Source organism: Batrachochytrium dendrobatidis, assembly GCF_000203795.2.
Source record: "Batrachochytrium dendrobatidis JAM81 unplaced genomic scaffold BATDEscaffold_7, whole genome shotgun sequence".
In the NCBI taxonomy this organism is placed as follows: domain Eukaryota; kingdom Fungi; phylum Chytridiomycota; class Chytridiomycetes; order Rhizophydiales; genus Batrachochytrium; species Batrachochytrium dendrobatidis.
Window position 1 is genome coordinate 1,101,151 of NW_006281105.1, and position 16,079 is coordinate 1,117,229.

Consider the following 16,079-nt stretch of genomic DNA (forward strand, 5'->3'; position numbering starts at 1 on the left):
TGTAATCAGCTCACTATTGACCATCTCGCTACATGTGGGAGAACATCTTCCTATACTGATACAAGAGACGTTTTTCCGAGATGCGTTTGTTTCGCTTGTTCCTTGGGTGGCAAGCAATCACTTCAACATGCGCTTATTTGCTCAATACGGACTTTTTAAACTATGGAACTATTGCCTTGAGAAACCGTAAAGTCTACCTTTTGGTTAACATGCTTTAATGTACGCCTTGTGTTTCCAGCAGCTAATGTATTGAATCTGTATTTTGGTAGATATCTAACGTGCTTGACTGACGAAATGTCCAATGTCAGTGTATTAATGGAGTTTATCAAGAGCAATCCAGAATGCATACGTCATCGAGCCAAATGTACATCATACTACTTTGTTGGTGGTGGATTTGATCCCATTAGGGATGTAAACATTGAGTTTTTGTTTCGTGGCGGTCCGTGTGTACTACAACTTGCTGATGACGAAAAGATTTGTGTGGTGAGCTATTGTAGTTTGAGTTTTATCGAATTGAATAGTGCTTGCTGATGCATATTGTGTTTAGATGGCGTTTACAAAGGTGAATCCAAGTCAAGGGTACTCGATACCTACTGGATATGATCGGCGTGAGCTGATCCGATCTATGGTTTCTTCCAGCATGTAAGTTGAGCTAGGTTAGTTTTATGATTTGAAATAGGCTAACTTTTATCCATAACTGATGGCGTCTAATCTACAGTAAGCTTACTTCAAAATCATTGGAGACTGCTGGTGCATGTGCATCACGATCTGTTGCTTTGGCCAACACATTGATCAACAGCCAGCCTACCTCGAATGAAAATAAAGATGGTTCTGAAAATACATTTGGCGAATCATCTCAAAAGAAAATTCTTGCATGGGAAACACTTATGCAAACCAATGTTGATTTATCTACCGAACGAGAAGCTCAGGCAGCAGTAAGTAGATTCTTTTCTTGCTTGTCGTTGTTTATTGAACTCAACGTACTGTTTGAACTATAGCGCGTAAGGAATCCTTTGGTTGTTGTTGCAAGTCTGATATCAAAAGTTCCCAATTTGGGTGGATTGTGTCGGTGAGTCTATTGCTAAAAATATGACTAGTATGGCTTATATTTGCTCAACATGTTTGATTTGCATTTAGAACGTGTGAAATCTTTAATGCCGAGCTTTTAGTTGTCAATAACATCAAAGTAAGTTTTGTTTCTCATACTTGTTTTCAGGAGTATACCATCTATTTACCATGGATGGCATTGCAATATTTTGTAGATCAAGGAAGATCAGGTATTTAGCAACACAAGTGTTTCAGCGGATAAATGGATGCCTATCAAGCAAGTACGAGAGGAAGATCTGGAAACGTATCTCATTGGCATGAAGACTCGAGGATATACAGTAGTTGGTGTTGAACAAGCAACACGAAGTGTTTCATTAAATGGATTTGAATTTCCTCGTAAAACTGTAGTTCTTTTAGGTAAACTATTGATTCAAGATTGACAAGCATGAATGGAAACTAACTGTTGTGATTTACAGGCAAGGAGAGAGAGGGAATTCCGACGCATCTGATGGCTCACTTGGACCATGTGCTTGAGATTCCACAGTTTGGTGTGATTCGATCGCTGAATGTGCATGTGAGTGGAGCACTGATTGTATGGGAATACACCAAACAACAAGGAACTGGACCAATATCCTGAGGACGCGTGTGGCAATATTAAAAGATGAATTTCTTTGGTTTGAAGCTTTTGATTAAACAGTGTCAGTGGATCATGGTGTGTGTTGTATGATTGCTTGCGGGTGGGGTTATCGTCTGTATTTACTCGACTACTATAGAGTAATACTTTTATATTTGCTACTGCTCATGGCAATAGCAGTGTTGGTTCATGAGTTGGCTTGTACGCCACTACAATCGGAAATGCCGGGGTGTGGCTGCCATCACTTCCATCTGCATGTAGTTTGATAAAGGGCTGACTGCTACTATGAGTGCTTCTTGGAAGCTCGTAGTAGGATTCTGTCTTGTTTACCTCGAAACGATTGGCGTAATGAAACGCCTTTGAATCTCAACACCCTGTTTTGCGGTCGTGAATCTGTTGAACGTTGATGGCTGCTTTCTAACCATCTTTGATTTCAGGATGAAGAATACGATGTTATTGTGCTAGGTACCGGCCTTTCCGAGTGTATCCTGTCTGGTCTTCTTTCTGTTGAAGGCAAAAAGGTTCTTCATATGGATCGCAACGACTACTATGGTGGTGAAAGTGCTAGTCTGAATCTGAGTCAGGTACAGTTGATTGAGTGGCCATGGTTTACTATTCAAAGTGCAATGCCATTTTTTCTGATTTTGAAACTGTTTGCTTGCTATGTGTGATATCACTAGCTTTACCGTAAGTTTAGAAACGGTATGGCTCCTCCACAGCAGTTTGGTCGTGACCGTGACTACAACGTTGATCTGATTCCCAAGTTTGCCATGGCATCAGGCGAATTTGTCAACATTCTCTACCATACCGATGTGACTCGCTACCTTGAATTCCGTCAGATTGCCGTCAGTTATGTCTATCGTGATGGAAAGATCTCCAAAGTACCTTCTAATCAGCAAGAGGCACTTACTTCTTCCCTTATGGGTCTCTTTGAGAAGCGTCGTGTTAAATCGTTCTTTGAGTTTATTCAAGGCTACGACTTTAACGATCCAAAGACTCATCAAGGTATGTGTATACTATCAACTATATATTGGAAATGGATCAACTAACACTGCTATGACCCTTGATGTTATTCATCTACATAGGTCTGGATCTTAACAAGGTCACCATGGTGGAGGTTTACAAAAAGTTTGGTCTTGAGCCAGGTACCCAGGACTTTGTTGGTCATGCACTTGCCCTGCATTTGGACGATACCTACATGACTGCTCCTGCTCGCGACACTTATGAGCGTATCTGCTTGTATATGAATTCGATGGCTCGATATGGAAAGTCGCCTTACATTTATCCTCTATATGGACTCGGTGAGCTCCCTCAAGGCTTTGCTAGGTATGTGTTTTAAGCTTTTTTACCACTACTTTAGTATCAGTGAATTCAACCAATATATTTAAACATGTCTAATGGTAATGGTATAGACTCAGTGCCATTTATGGAGGTACTTATATGCTCCAAAAAAACATTGACGAGATTGTCATGGAGAATGGCAAGTTTGTTGGGGTCAAGAGCGATGGTGAGGTGGTCAAGGCCAAGGCTGTTATTGGAGATCCATCCTATTTCCCCAACCATACCAAAAAGACTGGATCTGTTGTGCGAGTGATTTGCATTCTCAACCATCCAATTCCCAACACGGGCGATGCTGATTCTGTTCAATTGGTGATTCCGCAAAACCAAGTTCACCGCAAACACGACGTCTATGTTGCATCTGTATCTGCAGCCCACAGTGTCTGTGCCAAGGACTTTTTTGTTGCAATTGTATCTACACTGGTTGAAACAGATAATCCAGAAAAGGAGTGCGAGGCAGGTTTAGCACTTCTTGGTCCTATTCTGGAAAAGTTTGTTGATGTAAAGGATATTTTTGAGCCCATCAGTGATGGCACTGCTGATTCGATTTTTGTCAGTAAAAGCTATGATGCTACATCTCACTTTGAAACCACCTGTGCAGATGTCAAGAGCATCTACAAGCGTCTGACTGGCAACGAATTGAAGGTTGAAGGCAAGGTGAAGAAACTGGACGAGGAAGGTCAAGCTCAGTAAACAGATGGAGTTTACCTGATCTACTCATATCTATCAATTTTTTGAAAGTCGGTTCTTTCGTATGATTTCCCTTTTAACAGTATGAGCTTTGATGGAAAACAATAAAGCAGTTGTCATGTTCTAATAGTGGATTGCTGGCAGCGTGGACACGATTCGTCGTATTCACGTAGTAAAATGCCAAATAAATGTTTAGTCGACTGGTGACTGGCATGTATAGTTGAATTTCTAAGCTGCAATCCTTGTACCCTTGAATTAGAGTGTATCTGGGATTTAGAATACAGAAGTTTGATTGACAGCATTTGAACCCAATATCTGGATTGAAATGAATCTGGTAATCTTACACTACATGACTATGCCAAAAAGAATCCAATTCAAAACTATAGTTTGTATTGTAATACTGAAAGAATAAGAATGCCAGTTTCTACTAAGCGCAATGAATCTTCAACTATTGTTTATTCCCAAGCAAATCGATAAATACAAATGGTTTATTTTGCGTGGATACGACCATAAATAGTTTTACCCACACATGCTGCAAGCGTTGTTATTAACCCTGAATCAAGACTGAATTTGCAATGACGGTAAAGTCCTTGCAATCGATGAATCAGTATTGATATATCAAAAGTTTTACACTCTTTTATAATGCTGATTGCCATTTTCTATTCAATTAATGCTTGATGTCCAATAGCCGCCCATGGCATTATATTCTCGTAGGAACCAACAACTTGATGCTACCACTCATGATGGAAAAGGCAAAATAAATGCTATGGATAAGATTGATGCCGAGCCCGTGCCTGCTCAGCAATCGACTCAAACCAGACCTTGTGATACTGCGCATACTTTATCCAAGGAACAGTTGGCTGTTGGTGCATCTACAATGGCATCTGATTCAAAATCTCCAAAATCTCCTACAAAAACAACGGCCAATTCTTCACACAAGCCAAAGTCTCGTATTCGTAAAGGCTCGTTTCGCTCTCGTACATCTCCACTCGACTATGAAACTCTGGAACGGGAACAAAACTCTATGCGTGGGTTCTTTACTCTATTTTGGGTTTTTATGGCTATTTATGTTGTTGTTACCGCCTACAAAAACTACCGTGCCGAAGGCATTTTTATTTCCTTGAGATTCTATCAACAGTTTTCGCATGATGCTATCGGGTTGATTGTGGTGGATGCTGCAATGATTTTATCTCTGTTTGTTCCCTTCCTGGCTCAGGCTTGGCTTGGCGGGCTAGGTTGGAGTCGTGGAGTTTGGACTATTGCAATGCATGTCTGGCAGGGAGTTTGGTTTGGTGTCTGTCTTGCAATCGCATTTGGCAAAGAGTGGCCTTGGGTATGTTGATTGGATTCTTTATCCATGCAATGCCGATCTGTTATGAATCGAGACTAATCCAATTTTTACTGTTTTGCCAACATTTCAAGATTCAATCTGGAGCATTTGTGGGTCATTGTATTACTATGCTATTCAAACAGCATTCATACTCGTCTTATAATATTGATTTAAGGTTTAAGCACAAACAACTGCTGCATCTCCGTCAATTGCTTACAGAGCATAAAAAGGATGATGACCACGATTCTACCTATCCCCGCACCAGGTCTAAAACCACTGAAGATGCTTCCCTGACTGGCACAGATGCTATGATTGCAGAGATTGCGGATTTAGAAAAGGAACTGATCAAACCAAATGTCAGTTTTCCTAATAATATCACGCTATGGAATTACATTGATTATTTGCTTGTTCCTACTTTAGTTTACGAGCTCAGCTATCCACGAACTGAAAAGTAAGTTTTACTTGTTTTAAATTTTGGTAAACTGTAACACAGTACCAATGAACCACTATTTTAATTGTAACTGTTTAAATTGGTTTTATCAGGTTTAGACCGCTTTACTTTATCAACAAAGCTGCTGCAACACTGTGCACGTTTGGACTGTTGTATGTGTCGTATGAACACTACATTCTTCCCGTTTTGCTTGATATGCCCAATCATACGTTTTTTGACTCGGTCTTTCAGCTCATGATGCCTTTTACCATGTGCTATCTTTTAATCTTCTTTATCATTTTCGAGGTAATGATTTCGACCAAAAAGATTACATTTGATGACATGCCAGTGCTTTAATTTGAGTATTGGAAAACTAATCTGGCATTTAAACCAACTATTTGAAAACAATTGACAATCAGTGTATCTGCAATGCATTTGCTGAGCTCACCTGTTTTGCCGACAGAGAATTTTATGAGGATTGGTGGAACTCGAGTACATATGACGAATTTGCGCGCAAGTGGAACAAACCGGTCCACGAGTTTCTTCTCCGTCACGTCTACCTTGAATCCATATCTACTTACAAACTTTCTAAAACTAATGCCACACTAATGACTTTTTTCCTTTCATCGTGCGTTCACGAGCTGGTTATGTTTGTCATTGGCAAAAAGCTGAGGCTATATCTGTTTGGATTGCAGATGTTCCAAGTTCCAATGATTTTCATTGCTCGTATTGGATGGATTAAAAAACAAAAGTTGGCAGGGAACGTATTTTTTTGGTTCGGTATGATTTTTGTAAGTTGTATGATGGATTAGATATTTGGATGTGTTGAGTAGAATTGACTAGCTAATCTCTTTTTATTTAGGGTCCTCCACTTTTGGCAGTTACATATATGCGTGAGCACTATGCGTAATCAACCAGAATTCGATTCAATAGAATCGCCTGATTTAAATCAAAATCTCATTAGATGGGTGCTGAGGTAGAATCTACTATCTATTTGCAAAGGTCAATCAATTTCATCTTGAATAAACCAAAGTTTTATTGCTATAACTCCTGTTTACAGATAGTGCAATTTCCACAATTTCTCATCATGTTCTGATTCAAATACTGGATGAAACCCAACACGAAAAATCTCATTAAACCCTTCGTCATGGTCTGGTTCTTGATGTGCTTTGGCATACATATGAAACACCATTCCAGGAACATGTGCATGGTCAGACTTTTTCTGATCACTGTTACCAAAAACCCACTTGTGTCCAAAATGCCTCAATTCCCTATAAGCATTATTATGTCTGCATAGTTCCATTTCAGTATCAAAATACAGTGCTATAACATGTACCATGCACTCTGTTCCAGCAGACTCTTTCGCGGCTTGGATAAAGGCTTTCCGTGTTGTCTTGTCTGGATTCGTGTTATCTACCACGACTGATTTACCAGAACCAATAGCTTCGCTCAGTACCTTTAAGCACTTGTTTTTTGTACCCAACGTATCTTGATTGATGTGAGTTATACCCAAAGGTGTCAAGTAGGTAGTGACAAAACTGGATTTTCCTGAAGCTGGCGATCCCACACATATGATGAGGTTCACACTTGATTGAAACGGTGGATTCATTTCAGGGGTGAACGTAACACGATTGGTAATGGTTTCAACAACCTTTGCAAGAGTTTGGGACGAGTCGGTGAGTGAAGTAAACAAGTTTGGGTTGAATTCTGGCCAAGGAATTGGTTTAAATCCAGCAATGGATTCCAGTTTATCCAATACATCATTCAGCTTATCGTTAGTTTTAGATTCTAAACACTCGTTTAGCGCAATACTGGATTTACTGGAAAATAGTACTTCTGGGACAATAAATCTAAGTGGGATATTCAGTGCAAATTTATGATCGCAGTCCGAATGGTCTTTAGGATGTGGAAGAGTCGAATGCCAGTTTGATCGTGTTCTACCAGCAGCATCGCCGCAGTAAAATGATAATGCAAGATCAGCATCAGAAAGGGAGGCAAGATCATCTGATGTGTAAACCTCCTGAATGTAATAATGCCACATTCCTGGACAAGGTTTACGAAAAAAGTCCTTGGATGTAGCAGCAATAAATGTAAGAGGGATATGCAATGTATCGGTTTCTGTTAGAGATTTGACAACATTCTCTACACGACCTTTAAAAATAGCATCTTTGGCCACGACAGTTTGATTCAAGCCTTTTTTTGAAGTCTTGGGCTGATCCAGTATTCCCGATTGGTTGGAGAATATAACGATTCTGTATCCAAGATTGTGTAAAAGTCTTAGTGTGGCAGGAACACTTGGACAGAACCAACGCCAATCGTCGCCATGTTTAGGAAACACATAAGATCCATTGACACCAGCAAGAGTTCCATCAAAATCGAATGCAGCAATCTTGGTATGTTGAGCCAGATATGATTTTTGAAGATGTTCTTTGGTAAGAGAGTTGGCTACACCTATTAAAAGACTGTTATGCAAGACTTTCCACTGGACCAACGAAGCAGTGGATGCTGTAGTTTGAGGTTCGATGGATAGAAACGTATCCAAAGAATGCTGTTTCGATTGTTTTTTAGCTGATAGTTTTTGATCCGTCTTCTTTGCAGGTCGTTTTGGAGGCATGATTGCTAATAACAGTTGCAATAAACAGAATTCAGGAAACTGCAGAATTCATTCGATTTGTCGCGATCATCAGGCTTGCTGGCTGATTCTTGTCATGAAAAGCAATCTTAAACCACGGGACTCCACGTGACACTCTTGCCAACAAGTGAGTTTTGACAGTTGCGACCTTGACCAGCAACTATTGGATCTGCCAGCAATGAAGATCCGCAGTATTGAGCGAAACTGCACTCTCGCTTGGTCTCCTGCTAACCAAGATGTGCTATTGGCTCTTGGAACTGTTTCTGGCGCTTTAGACGCTTCTTTCTCTTCATCCACCGAGTTGGAGTTGTTTGACATTAACATTGCTGGTACTGCACTAACTCCTAATGGCACTACGGCCACTACATCAAAAAGCATGCGGAAAGTGGGTTCTGTTCCTATGAATGCTCGGTATGTTTCTATTGGTCTGTTTTGGCAGTAGTAGATGAGTGTTGGCTTTAGATTGTCAGTTGTGGCGGATGCTGTTGAAGGCAGGGGTTGACCGAGTATTGCACTGATGCTGCATTGCCGTTCAGTGAGATTGCTTGCACAGAACTGTTTCAATTCTTATGTAACAGTTCATATTCTGGCTCTAGTCTATTGCTTGCTTTGGTTTAGGCGCGCATTGAACATGAACATCTTGGGGTGGATATTCTACTAATACAATCCCATTGTAATCTGTCTTTATTAACCTGGTTTGAAATATTGGTTATTTTTATTTCATCTAGTTTTAATCGACTTGCTTGGGGTGCTCCTGGTACCCAAGGCACTCTGAAGAATGGCTTGATTGCTGCAGGCAAAGAGAATGGCGAATTGGATTTACTCAATCCTCACTTGATCCTTGACGGAAAGTCTGACAAAGAATCGCTGATTGCTCGTCATACTACTCATGGTGGTCCTGTGCGTGGTCTTGACTTTAACCCATTGCATAAAAACTTGCTTGCTTCTGGTGCGTCGGATGGTGAAATCTCAATCTGGGACTTGAATACTGTCAAATCATATGCTCCAGGTGCGCGCTCTCAAAGACTAGATAATGTCACTGCACTTTCTTGGAACAGACAAGTTCCACATATTCTCGCCAGTGCAAGTAACAGTGGATATACAGTTGTTTGGGATTTGCGTAATCGCAAAGAGATCATCCAGCTTTCATACCCAGGCGGTAGAAAACCAGTGACTTCTCTTGCTTGGAATCCAGATACGCCTATGCAGATGGTGACCGCCGTAGATGATGACATGAACTCGATGCTCCTTATGTGGGATCTTCGTAATGCCAGTGCACCTGAGCGCGTGAGTTTATTGTATATACTAATTCTCGGTTATAGATTCTTGCATAAATCTCTCAAGCTTGGCTAGAGATAATATAGCTGTGCTGTTACTAACTCTTGATTGTACATTTGTATTGGATTCAATGCCTATAATGTTGTAGACTTTTTCTGGACATTCAAAAGGTATCTTATCGGTTGCCTGGTGCCCAAAGGATTCCGAACTGCTCTTGTCTTGTGGAAAAGACAACCGTACAATTGTCTGGAACACTGTGCAGGGTGAGCCCATTGGTGATTTGAATCACTCGGCAAATTGGACTTTTGATGCTCAGTGGTGTCCAAAGAATCCCGATCTGATCGCAGTAGCCAGTTTTGACGGTTGTGTTACCATTCACTCACTTCAAAGCATTGCCTCTGAAGAGCCTGACTTTCAAGATAATACTGTCCCCTCCGAGTCGCATATTGATGACGATCCATTTGCTCAAGTTAGTCGTCAGCAAACTCTAAACGATCCAGATGCGCCAGTATTTGTTCTTCGTCATCCACCAAAATGGCTATGTCAACCAGCAGGCGCCACATTTGGTTTTGGTAATAGGCTTGTCAGGACGAAACCTGCGCAAGGCAAAAGTGTCGTATCCATTCACACTGTCCATAGCGATGCTGAAATTTCTCAACGAATAGATTTGCTTAGTCGTGCTTTTCAAAGTGGGTCTTATGAGGAACTGGTTCAATATTGTGATACACTATCTTCACCTGAAACTGGGTTTACTCTTAGCGAAAAGGACCGGGAGGTGTTCAAGTTTTTCAAAGCCATGGTTTCTTCTACTTCACGAGACGATATTGTTCAGATGCTTGGATTTGATAAAAACTTGATTGCAGATGAAAGATTATCTGGGCTCTTCAAACGGTTAAATGTCAAACCAGTATTGCCTACAGACGAGCAATCTGTCACAAATGAGGATGGTAGTATTGCTACAAAATCAGGATCTAAATCGACAGCTACACCTTTTTCCTTGTTTGCAATTGGTAAACCTACCGAGGATTCTGATATTGACACTTTGATCACGAAAGCTCTTATGCTGAGTGATTTTGAAACTGCTGTGAATATTTGTCTTGGAGCAAACCGTCTTGCAGATGCTCTGGTATTGGCAGTCAGTGGAGGTGAAGAGCTACTTTATCGTACTCAGCAAGAGTATTTCAGACGAACATCTAAATTCAAACCCTATTCTCGTATTCTCCAGGGTATTGTTGATGGCGATTTAATGGATGTAGTTGAGAATGCTCGTGTGGATGGACTGGGTGGTGGTAGCTGGAAAGATCTTGTTGCCCTTGTTTGCACTTATGCCAAAAACGACGATTTTTCTAAACTGATGGGAATGATTGGTTCAAGGCTTGAGACTACTGGGTCATCACTGGCGTTGACAGGAACGCATACAACGATGCCTTCTATATCAGGAATCAAGCGGTCTCCCATGCTTACTGCTTCCGATCGTGAACGTAACCATGCCGCGATACTGTGCTATATCGGTGCTGGTAATTTTGACAAGGTGGTGGGTGTATGGTGTCAGAACGAACCGGCAGATGTAACCAAACCCCCACCTGTTACTGGCTTATCTACTCGTCTTCCTTCTCCCACACACGCCAGTGCTGTCAAATCTGCGGCATCCCCCAAATTGGCTTTGCAAACTTTGATAGAAAAGATTTTCATTCTTTCGTCTGTTGTGCAATTTGTTGATCCTGAGCTTAATGGTCTTATGGATGGACAGACTGAGTATGCTCTTGCACCACTTTATGCCAAATATCTTGATTACGCATCAATGGCTGCTCATGCAGGAAATATCGAATGTGCATGGCGTATACTAGAGCTTGTTCCTAATGCATTTACAACTACTCCAGCTCCACACGCTTCTTTTGAAAATAATCAAGCTGGTGATGACAATGGCTTTGATACTCTTGCTACTGCACAAGCAGATCAAGTGGTTTCTACTGATCCTGTTGCAATTTTGCGCGATTTGGTATACCAGAGCGGTGGGTATCGCATACATCAGGTTGGATCTGCTCCTGCTTTCCCCTTTAGTCCATTTGAACTAGCAAAACCTTACGAAGAACCCGTATACACTCAGCAGCCAGCAAACTCGTATAATTATGGCGGGCAAAGCAATCAAAATCAGTTTAATATTGGTAACGCTTGGGCTCAGCCCAGCGTACCTCATACTTCTCGTCAGCCATCGTTTGGAGGGTATCAGCCGCAACAACAGGCGCCTACACCACCTGTTGCTATGCAACCGTCTATGTATGGTGGTGCTGGTTTCCAACCACAGCAGCAACAACAAAACACATGGAATCATTCCAACCAGCAGTCATATGGTGGAAACTCTGCTTACGGTGGTTATCAGGGACAGCCATCGTTCCAGCAGCAGCAGCAAGCACCTTCGGTTGGCGTGCCTAGTTTTCAGCCTGCATATGCTCGATCTACAAGTGTACCGCCGCAATCGAATCCTTACGCGCCTATGCAAACTATGCAGCAGCAGCCACCCATGTCTCGTACGTCTTCTGTGTTATCTCCACCAATTACTACACCAGCAGTGCCAGCCAAACACCCTGTTGGTGACCGATCGCATATTCCTGAAGGTCAAAAACCGTGCTTCAAAATCCTTCAGCATCACCTGGATGACTTTAAAGATTCAGTGCATGTTGGAGCAACTGGCAGTGCTGATCCACATCTCATGAACTCATACAGGGATGCAGAAAAACGGCTTGGTCAATTGTTTGATCAAATGAATAATACTGAAGTACCGCAAGATGTTGCTGAAAAATTGCTACAGATTGGAAAGGCACTGGATAAATCGGACTTTGTTGGCGCACATCGTATCCAAGTTGATCTAATGACTCGAAGGTTTGATGTATGTGGAGTCTGGATTGTTGGAATAAAGCGATTGATCGAGTCGTTGGAGCGTATTAAAATGGGTCCAGTTGGATCCTCTCATCAGGGACATGCTGGATCACCAAATGACGGGTTGGTATCACCTGGAATGAATGGTCAACAACAGCCATCTTTAGGTTATCAGTCTTCTCCGCCAATTCCTATGGGTGCAAGCAATGGGCAAAGACCATCCATGTCATACGGAAACAATGCTGCCTTTCCACCTTCTCCTTCGCTCGGATATGGTGGATCTCATATGCAACAGCAGCCTCTTGCACCGCCGCCGCTTGCTGGTCCACCGCCAATTGGGAGTGGTCGACCAAGTATATCGCCATACCCATCTACAATGCCAACACAGAACCACATGCCATTGGCACCACCCCCGATCGCTGGATCTTCTCAGCATATGCAAAATGCATTCCCACCGACTATAAGCAATGGATCCAATACTCAACAAACACCACCACCTCCCACATCATTATCAACATTTGGTGCTCCACCACCTGGCATGTCGGCCCCGCCCCCCACAACATCCACATTCAAGGCATCAATGCCTCCACATACGCAGATGGGTGGGTCTGGCAGATCTTCGTTTGGTGCTCCACCACCATCACAGCCATTGCAGCCGATTGCTCCACCTCCATTAGGTATGATGCCACCTATACAGTCCGCCCAACACACATCAACATTTGGAAATGCTCCACCAGTTCGATCTACTTCTAGTATGAGCTATTCTAGCTCGGTTGGTAATGGTATAGCTCCTCCCCCACTTCATGGTCAGCAAAGATTGCCTGCACAACAGCCATACTTTCAGGGAGGTAATTCAGGCGCACCTCCGCCAACGACTTTTGGTGGTCCATTTCCTCCCCCGCCTGTGGGATCCTTTAGTATGCCTCCGCCTCCTCCACAATGAGTTGTATTGATTCGTTAGGTATTGGATTGCAAAGAAATAAAGCAACTTTCTTGAAATAGGTTTTAGCTATACTTGAATACACGATCAAAAGTTCAAGAGTGGTGTTTTTCATTTATTTTTAGATGGACAGTATCGTGTTTAAAAGAAATGTAATCAATGAGCAAGTGAACTTGGATCAATCTTCATCGCTATCGCCTTCATCCAGTTCCATCCCTTGAATGCCGTCATCATCATTGTTTTCAACATCCGACTCCAATTCATCGTTCTCTTCGCCACTCTCTAAAGCCTCGTCATCATCAAACTCTTCTTCCTCATCCTCATCCTCTTCGTCATTTTCACTTGCATCGTCTTCATTGTCTTCATATACCACCACTGCATCTGCATCTTGGTCGGTAGGTTGTGCTCGACGCGAATCAATTTGAGATACAGCAAGATCAAGACGACCATGAAGCTTATTCAAACGTTCAAGAGCCTGATAGCGTGTATCCAGTGTCCTATACAAAGTCCCTAACCGCATCGATGCATTGGGTACCTGTCGAGTCATCAAAGGTAGCTCAAATTAATATTATGATTCTTGACAATACTCATTTTAGCATTACATTGCCTTGTACAAATACACTTACAGACAAGAGATAGGCTGAATGAAGGATCAATACACTTCGAACCCATTCAATAAGCAATACTGCACGTGCTGGTCGTCGCTGCAACCTCACAACCACCAGTTCCAATAGTGCTATCACTTGAGCTGGAGATAACCGTTTTACTGTCGCCATAATCATCTTTTTGTCTTGGATTTCAAGAGCCTTTTCCAAAAGCTGAACGTCACCAGATTGGATAGCTTGGGAAAGCATTTGATGGACGGTGATGGGCGTAGCGTGTTTGCGTTGGTTGTGTGGGGTTGAAGGAGCAGTAGCTGATGACGGGGTGATTGCTGATTTGCCTTCAAGAGTAGCGTCCATGGCACGAACACGCTCTTCAAGAATAGTGGTGGCATCCTCGGTATTCAAGGGAGCAATATGTTTGGATTTAGCACTACTTGTGGCAGGAAGCATGTCAAGTGCTCCCAATACACTAACAGAGGCACCACTCTAATCAATGCACACGATGTTTGGAATAAGTAGCTATTAAGTGCAAGTCCGTATTTGAAATAAAATCAAAAGTTACCTTTGTGGTTGTACTTTTAACCGCATTCTTGGCAAATGGAGGATCCGGGTTACGTGCAAGTGAAATTGTTGGAATCACCTTTCCGGCATCCGTTACAAATGTCTAATCAGATAAAAATACGTTAGCAAGTTACATATGACCCAAAAGCACATCTGCTTCATAACATATCAAAAAGTCGTCTGAATAAATGAAATATCTATAAAAAACACTTACAATAGTTTCAAACAAAGGCCGCAAGCTCGTGCCATATACAATCATTACCCGATCAAGTTGAAACGCGGCGTTATGGATCATAACCTGAGCATGAGTTGAGCTAGTTGGGTTGGTGAGACTTATAATTGAATCGGCTTCGCACGTTGCTTGAGGTCTCTTTTTTGACGGAGGCGATGTGATTGATGCTGATCCTGTAGCGCCAAGCTTTTTGTCAGTAAGCCAGACATTTACTACACCACTATCGAGCTGAGCAAGAAGATATCCATTGTCGGAATATTCCAAAAACTGAACTGGTGAGTCTACCGTGTAAACTAAATCATAGTATTTACAGACAATGATGTGTTAAATTGCGTCTCGTTGGAACCGCAAGTGAAAATACACAAGCATACCTTTAGGAGTATCAGTTTTTGATTCCATAGTCCATTGACTGATAAAACGATCGTCACGAGCAGCAGAAAACAAAGTTTTTGATTTACTATCAAATGAAAGTTGAACAACAGCAGTAGCATGACCTGAAAACGTCTATACTCGACATTAGATTATCAGCAGCTGATTAGTATAACAAGACAAAGCACGCATATAAAAAAACCTTTAATATATAAATGACCTACATTTAAATTTTTCATCAACGAAATATTGATGATTTCGATCTGATTTGCGGCAACAGCGAGATAAGACCCTGTGGGATCAATCGCAATCTTGGATAGGTTTTTTGATTTACTCTGGCATGTTCTATGAAATTGATGATTTGAACATGTTCAATAAATTTATCAATATACAGACAAGTGGCTGAGCTGTTCAATATAGACAAGTAAATCTAATGCATAGAATACCTCAAAAGTTGACCCTTTTTAAGATCCCACTCAACAATCAAACCATCTTCGCCGATAGAGAATCCTTTTTTTCCGCTAGAATTAAATACAAATCCAGTCACGGGGGAACGATGACCATTGGTAAGTGTTGTCAAAAGAGTTCCGGTTGAGACTGAAAAAATCAAGATGTTTCCAGTCGATAGAGCAAGTGAAACCCACAACTGCTCCTTCTGTTGTTATTTAAAAAGTGATTGAGATTCAGTGCCAGATTCCACAAGTAGGTTAGATTGCCATGTATGAATAAAACACGGTTAGTAAGAGTTCAAGCGATCGAATAGAGTGAAATCGACAAGACTCCAGCGTCTAATAAATTCATTTCTAATATTAAAAATTACCATTTTCCCAAATGCAACATGCAAGCACAATGATCCAGCAGGAGTGGTGTATTCAGCAACATGAGCACCTGTTACAGTGTTGAAGACGACAAGCCTCGAAGCATCAAGAGCAGGCGAAACAGAGGCAAAATAGGTTGCTGCAACAGTTTCATCTAAAGAGCCAAATGCAGAAACTTCATATGCTTGAGATTCCAAAAGAGGTTCTGTATCGGGAATAGCAGAGCGATTGGGCCTTTTGCTGGGCATAATTCTGGTGAAATTTGGAGAAATTCGATTTATTTTTATTTTTTTGTTTT

At 41.7% G+C, this 16,079-nt stretch overlaps 6 protein-coding genes across 6 annotated transcripts; 4 read left to right on the plus strand and 2 right to left on the minus strand.

The window, feature by feature from the left end:
- Positions 1–1,004: 1,004 nt before the first annotated feature.
- On the plus strand, positions 1,005–1,684 carry BATDEDRAFT_11794 (uncharacterized protein; the record flags this gene model as incomplete). The annotated part of the gene is made up of 4 exons (XM_006679279.1): positions 1,005–1,069; positions 1,138–1,186; positions 1,263–1,464; positions 1,524–1,684. Coding segments are annotated over 4 exons (477 nt in total), but the record flags the coding sequence as incomplete, so codon positions are not given.
- Positions 1,685–1,736: 52 nt separating this feature from the next.
- On the plus strand, positions 1,737–3,837 carry BATDEDRAFT_16919 (uncharacterized protein). The gene is made up of 5 exons (XM_006679325.1): positions 1,737–1,759; positions 2,119–2,265; positions 2,362–2,686; positions 2,767–3,007; positions 3,094–3,837. Exons 1-5 carry the CDS (start codon positions 1,757–1,759, stop codon positions 3,710–3,712), a joined length of 1,335 nt encoding a protein of 444 aa, XP_006679388.1. The 5' UTR covers positions 1,737–1,756; the 3' UTR covers positions 3,713–3,837.
- A 409-nt stretch (positions 3,838–4,246) lies between these two features.
- BATDEDRAFT_33345 (uncharacterized protein) lies at positions 4,247–6,512 on the plus strand. The gene is made up of 6 exons (XM_006679464.1): positions 4,247–4,290; positions 4,398–5,042; positions 5,132–5,490; positions 5,583–5,775; positions 5,889–6,260; positions 6,332–6,512. Exons 1-6 carry the CDS (start codon positions 4,285–4,287, stop codon positions 6,377–6,379), a joined length of 1,623 nt encoding a protein of 540 aa, XP_006679527.1. The 5' UTR covers positions 4,247–4,284; the 3' UTR covers positions 6,380–6,512.
- An 11-nt stretch (positions 6,513–6,523) lies between these two features.
- BATDEDRAFT_89257 (polynucleotide 3'-phosphatase) lies at positions 6,524–8,083 on the minus strand (the record flags this gene model as incomplete). The annotated part of the gene is made up of 1 exon (XM_006679690.1): positions 6,524–8,083. The coding sequence occupies one exon, from the start codon at positions 8,081–8,083 to the stop codon at positions 6,524–6,526; it is 1,560 nt and encodes a 519-aa protein (XP_006679753.1).
- Positions 8,084–8,273: 190 nt separating this feature from the next.
- On the plus strand, positions 8,274–13,256 carry BATDEDRAFT_35327 (uncharacterized protein). The gene is made up of 3 exons (XM_006679518.1): positions 8,274–8,512; positions 8,830–9,388; positions 9,528–13,256. The coding sequence occupies exons 1-3, from the start codon at positions 8,280–8,282 to the stop codon at positions 13,197–13,199; spliced, it is 4,464 nt and encodes a 1,487-aa protein (XP_006679581.1). The 5' UTR covers positions 8,274–8,279; the 3' UTR covers positions 13,200–13,256.
- A 47-nt stretch (positions 13,257–13,303) lies between these two features.
- On the minus strand, positions 13,304–16,029 carry BATDEDRAFT_89207 (uncharacterized protein; the record flags this gene model as incomplete). Its single annotated transcript, XM_006679691.1, has 8 exons — positions 13,304–13,731; positions 13,823–14,287; positions 14,364–14,465; positions 14,577–14,887; positions 14,966–15,098; positions 15,188–15,308; positions 15,410–15,618; positions 15,784–16,029. The coding sequence occupies 8 exons, from the start codon at positions 16,027–16,029 to the stop codon at positions 13,375–13,377; spliced, it is 1,944 nt and encodes a 647-aa protein (XP_006679754.1). The 3' UTR covers positions 13,304–13,374.
- Between the last annotated feature and the right edge of the window lie 50 nt (positions 16,030–16,079).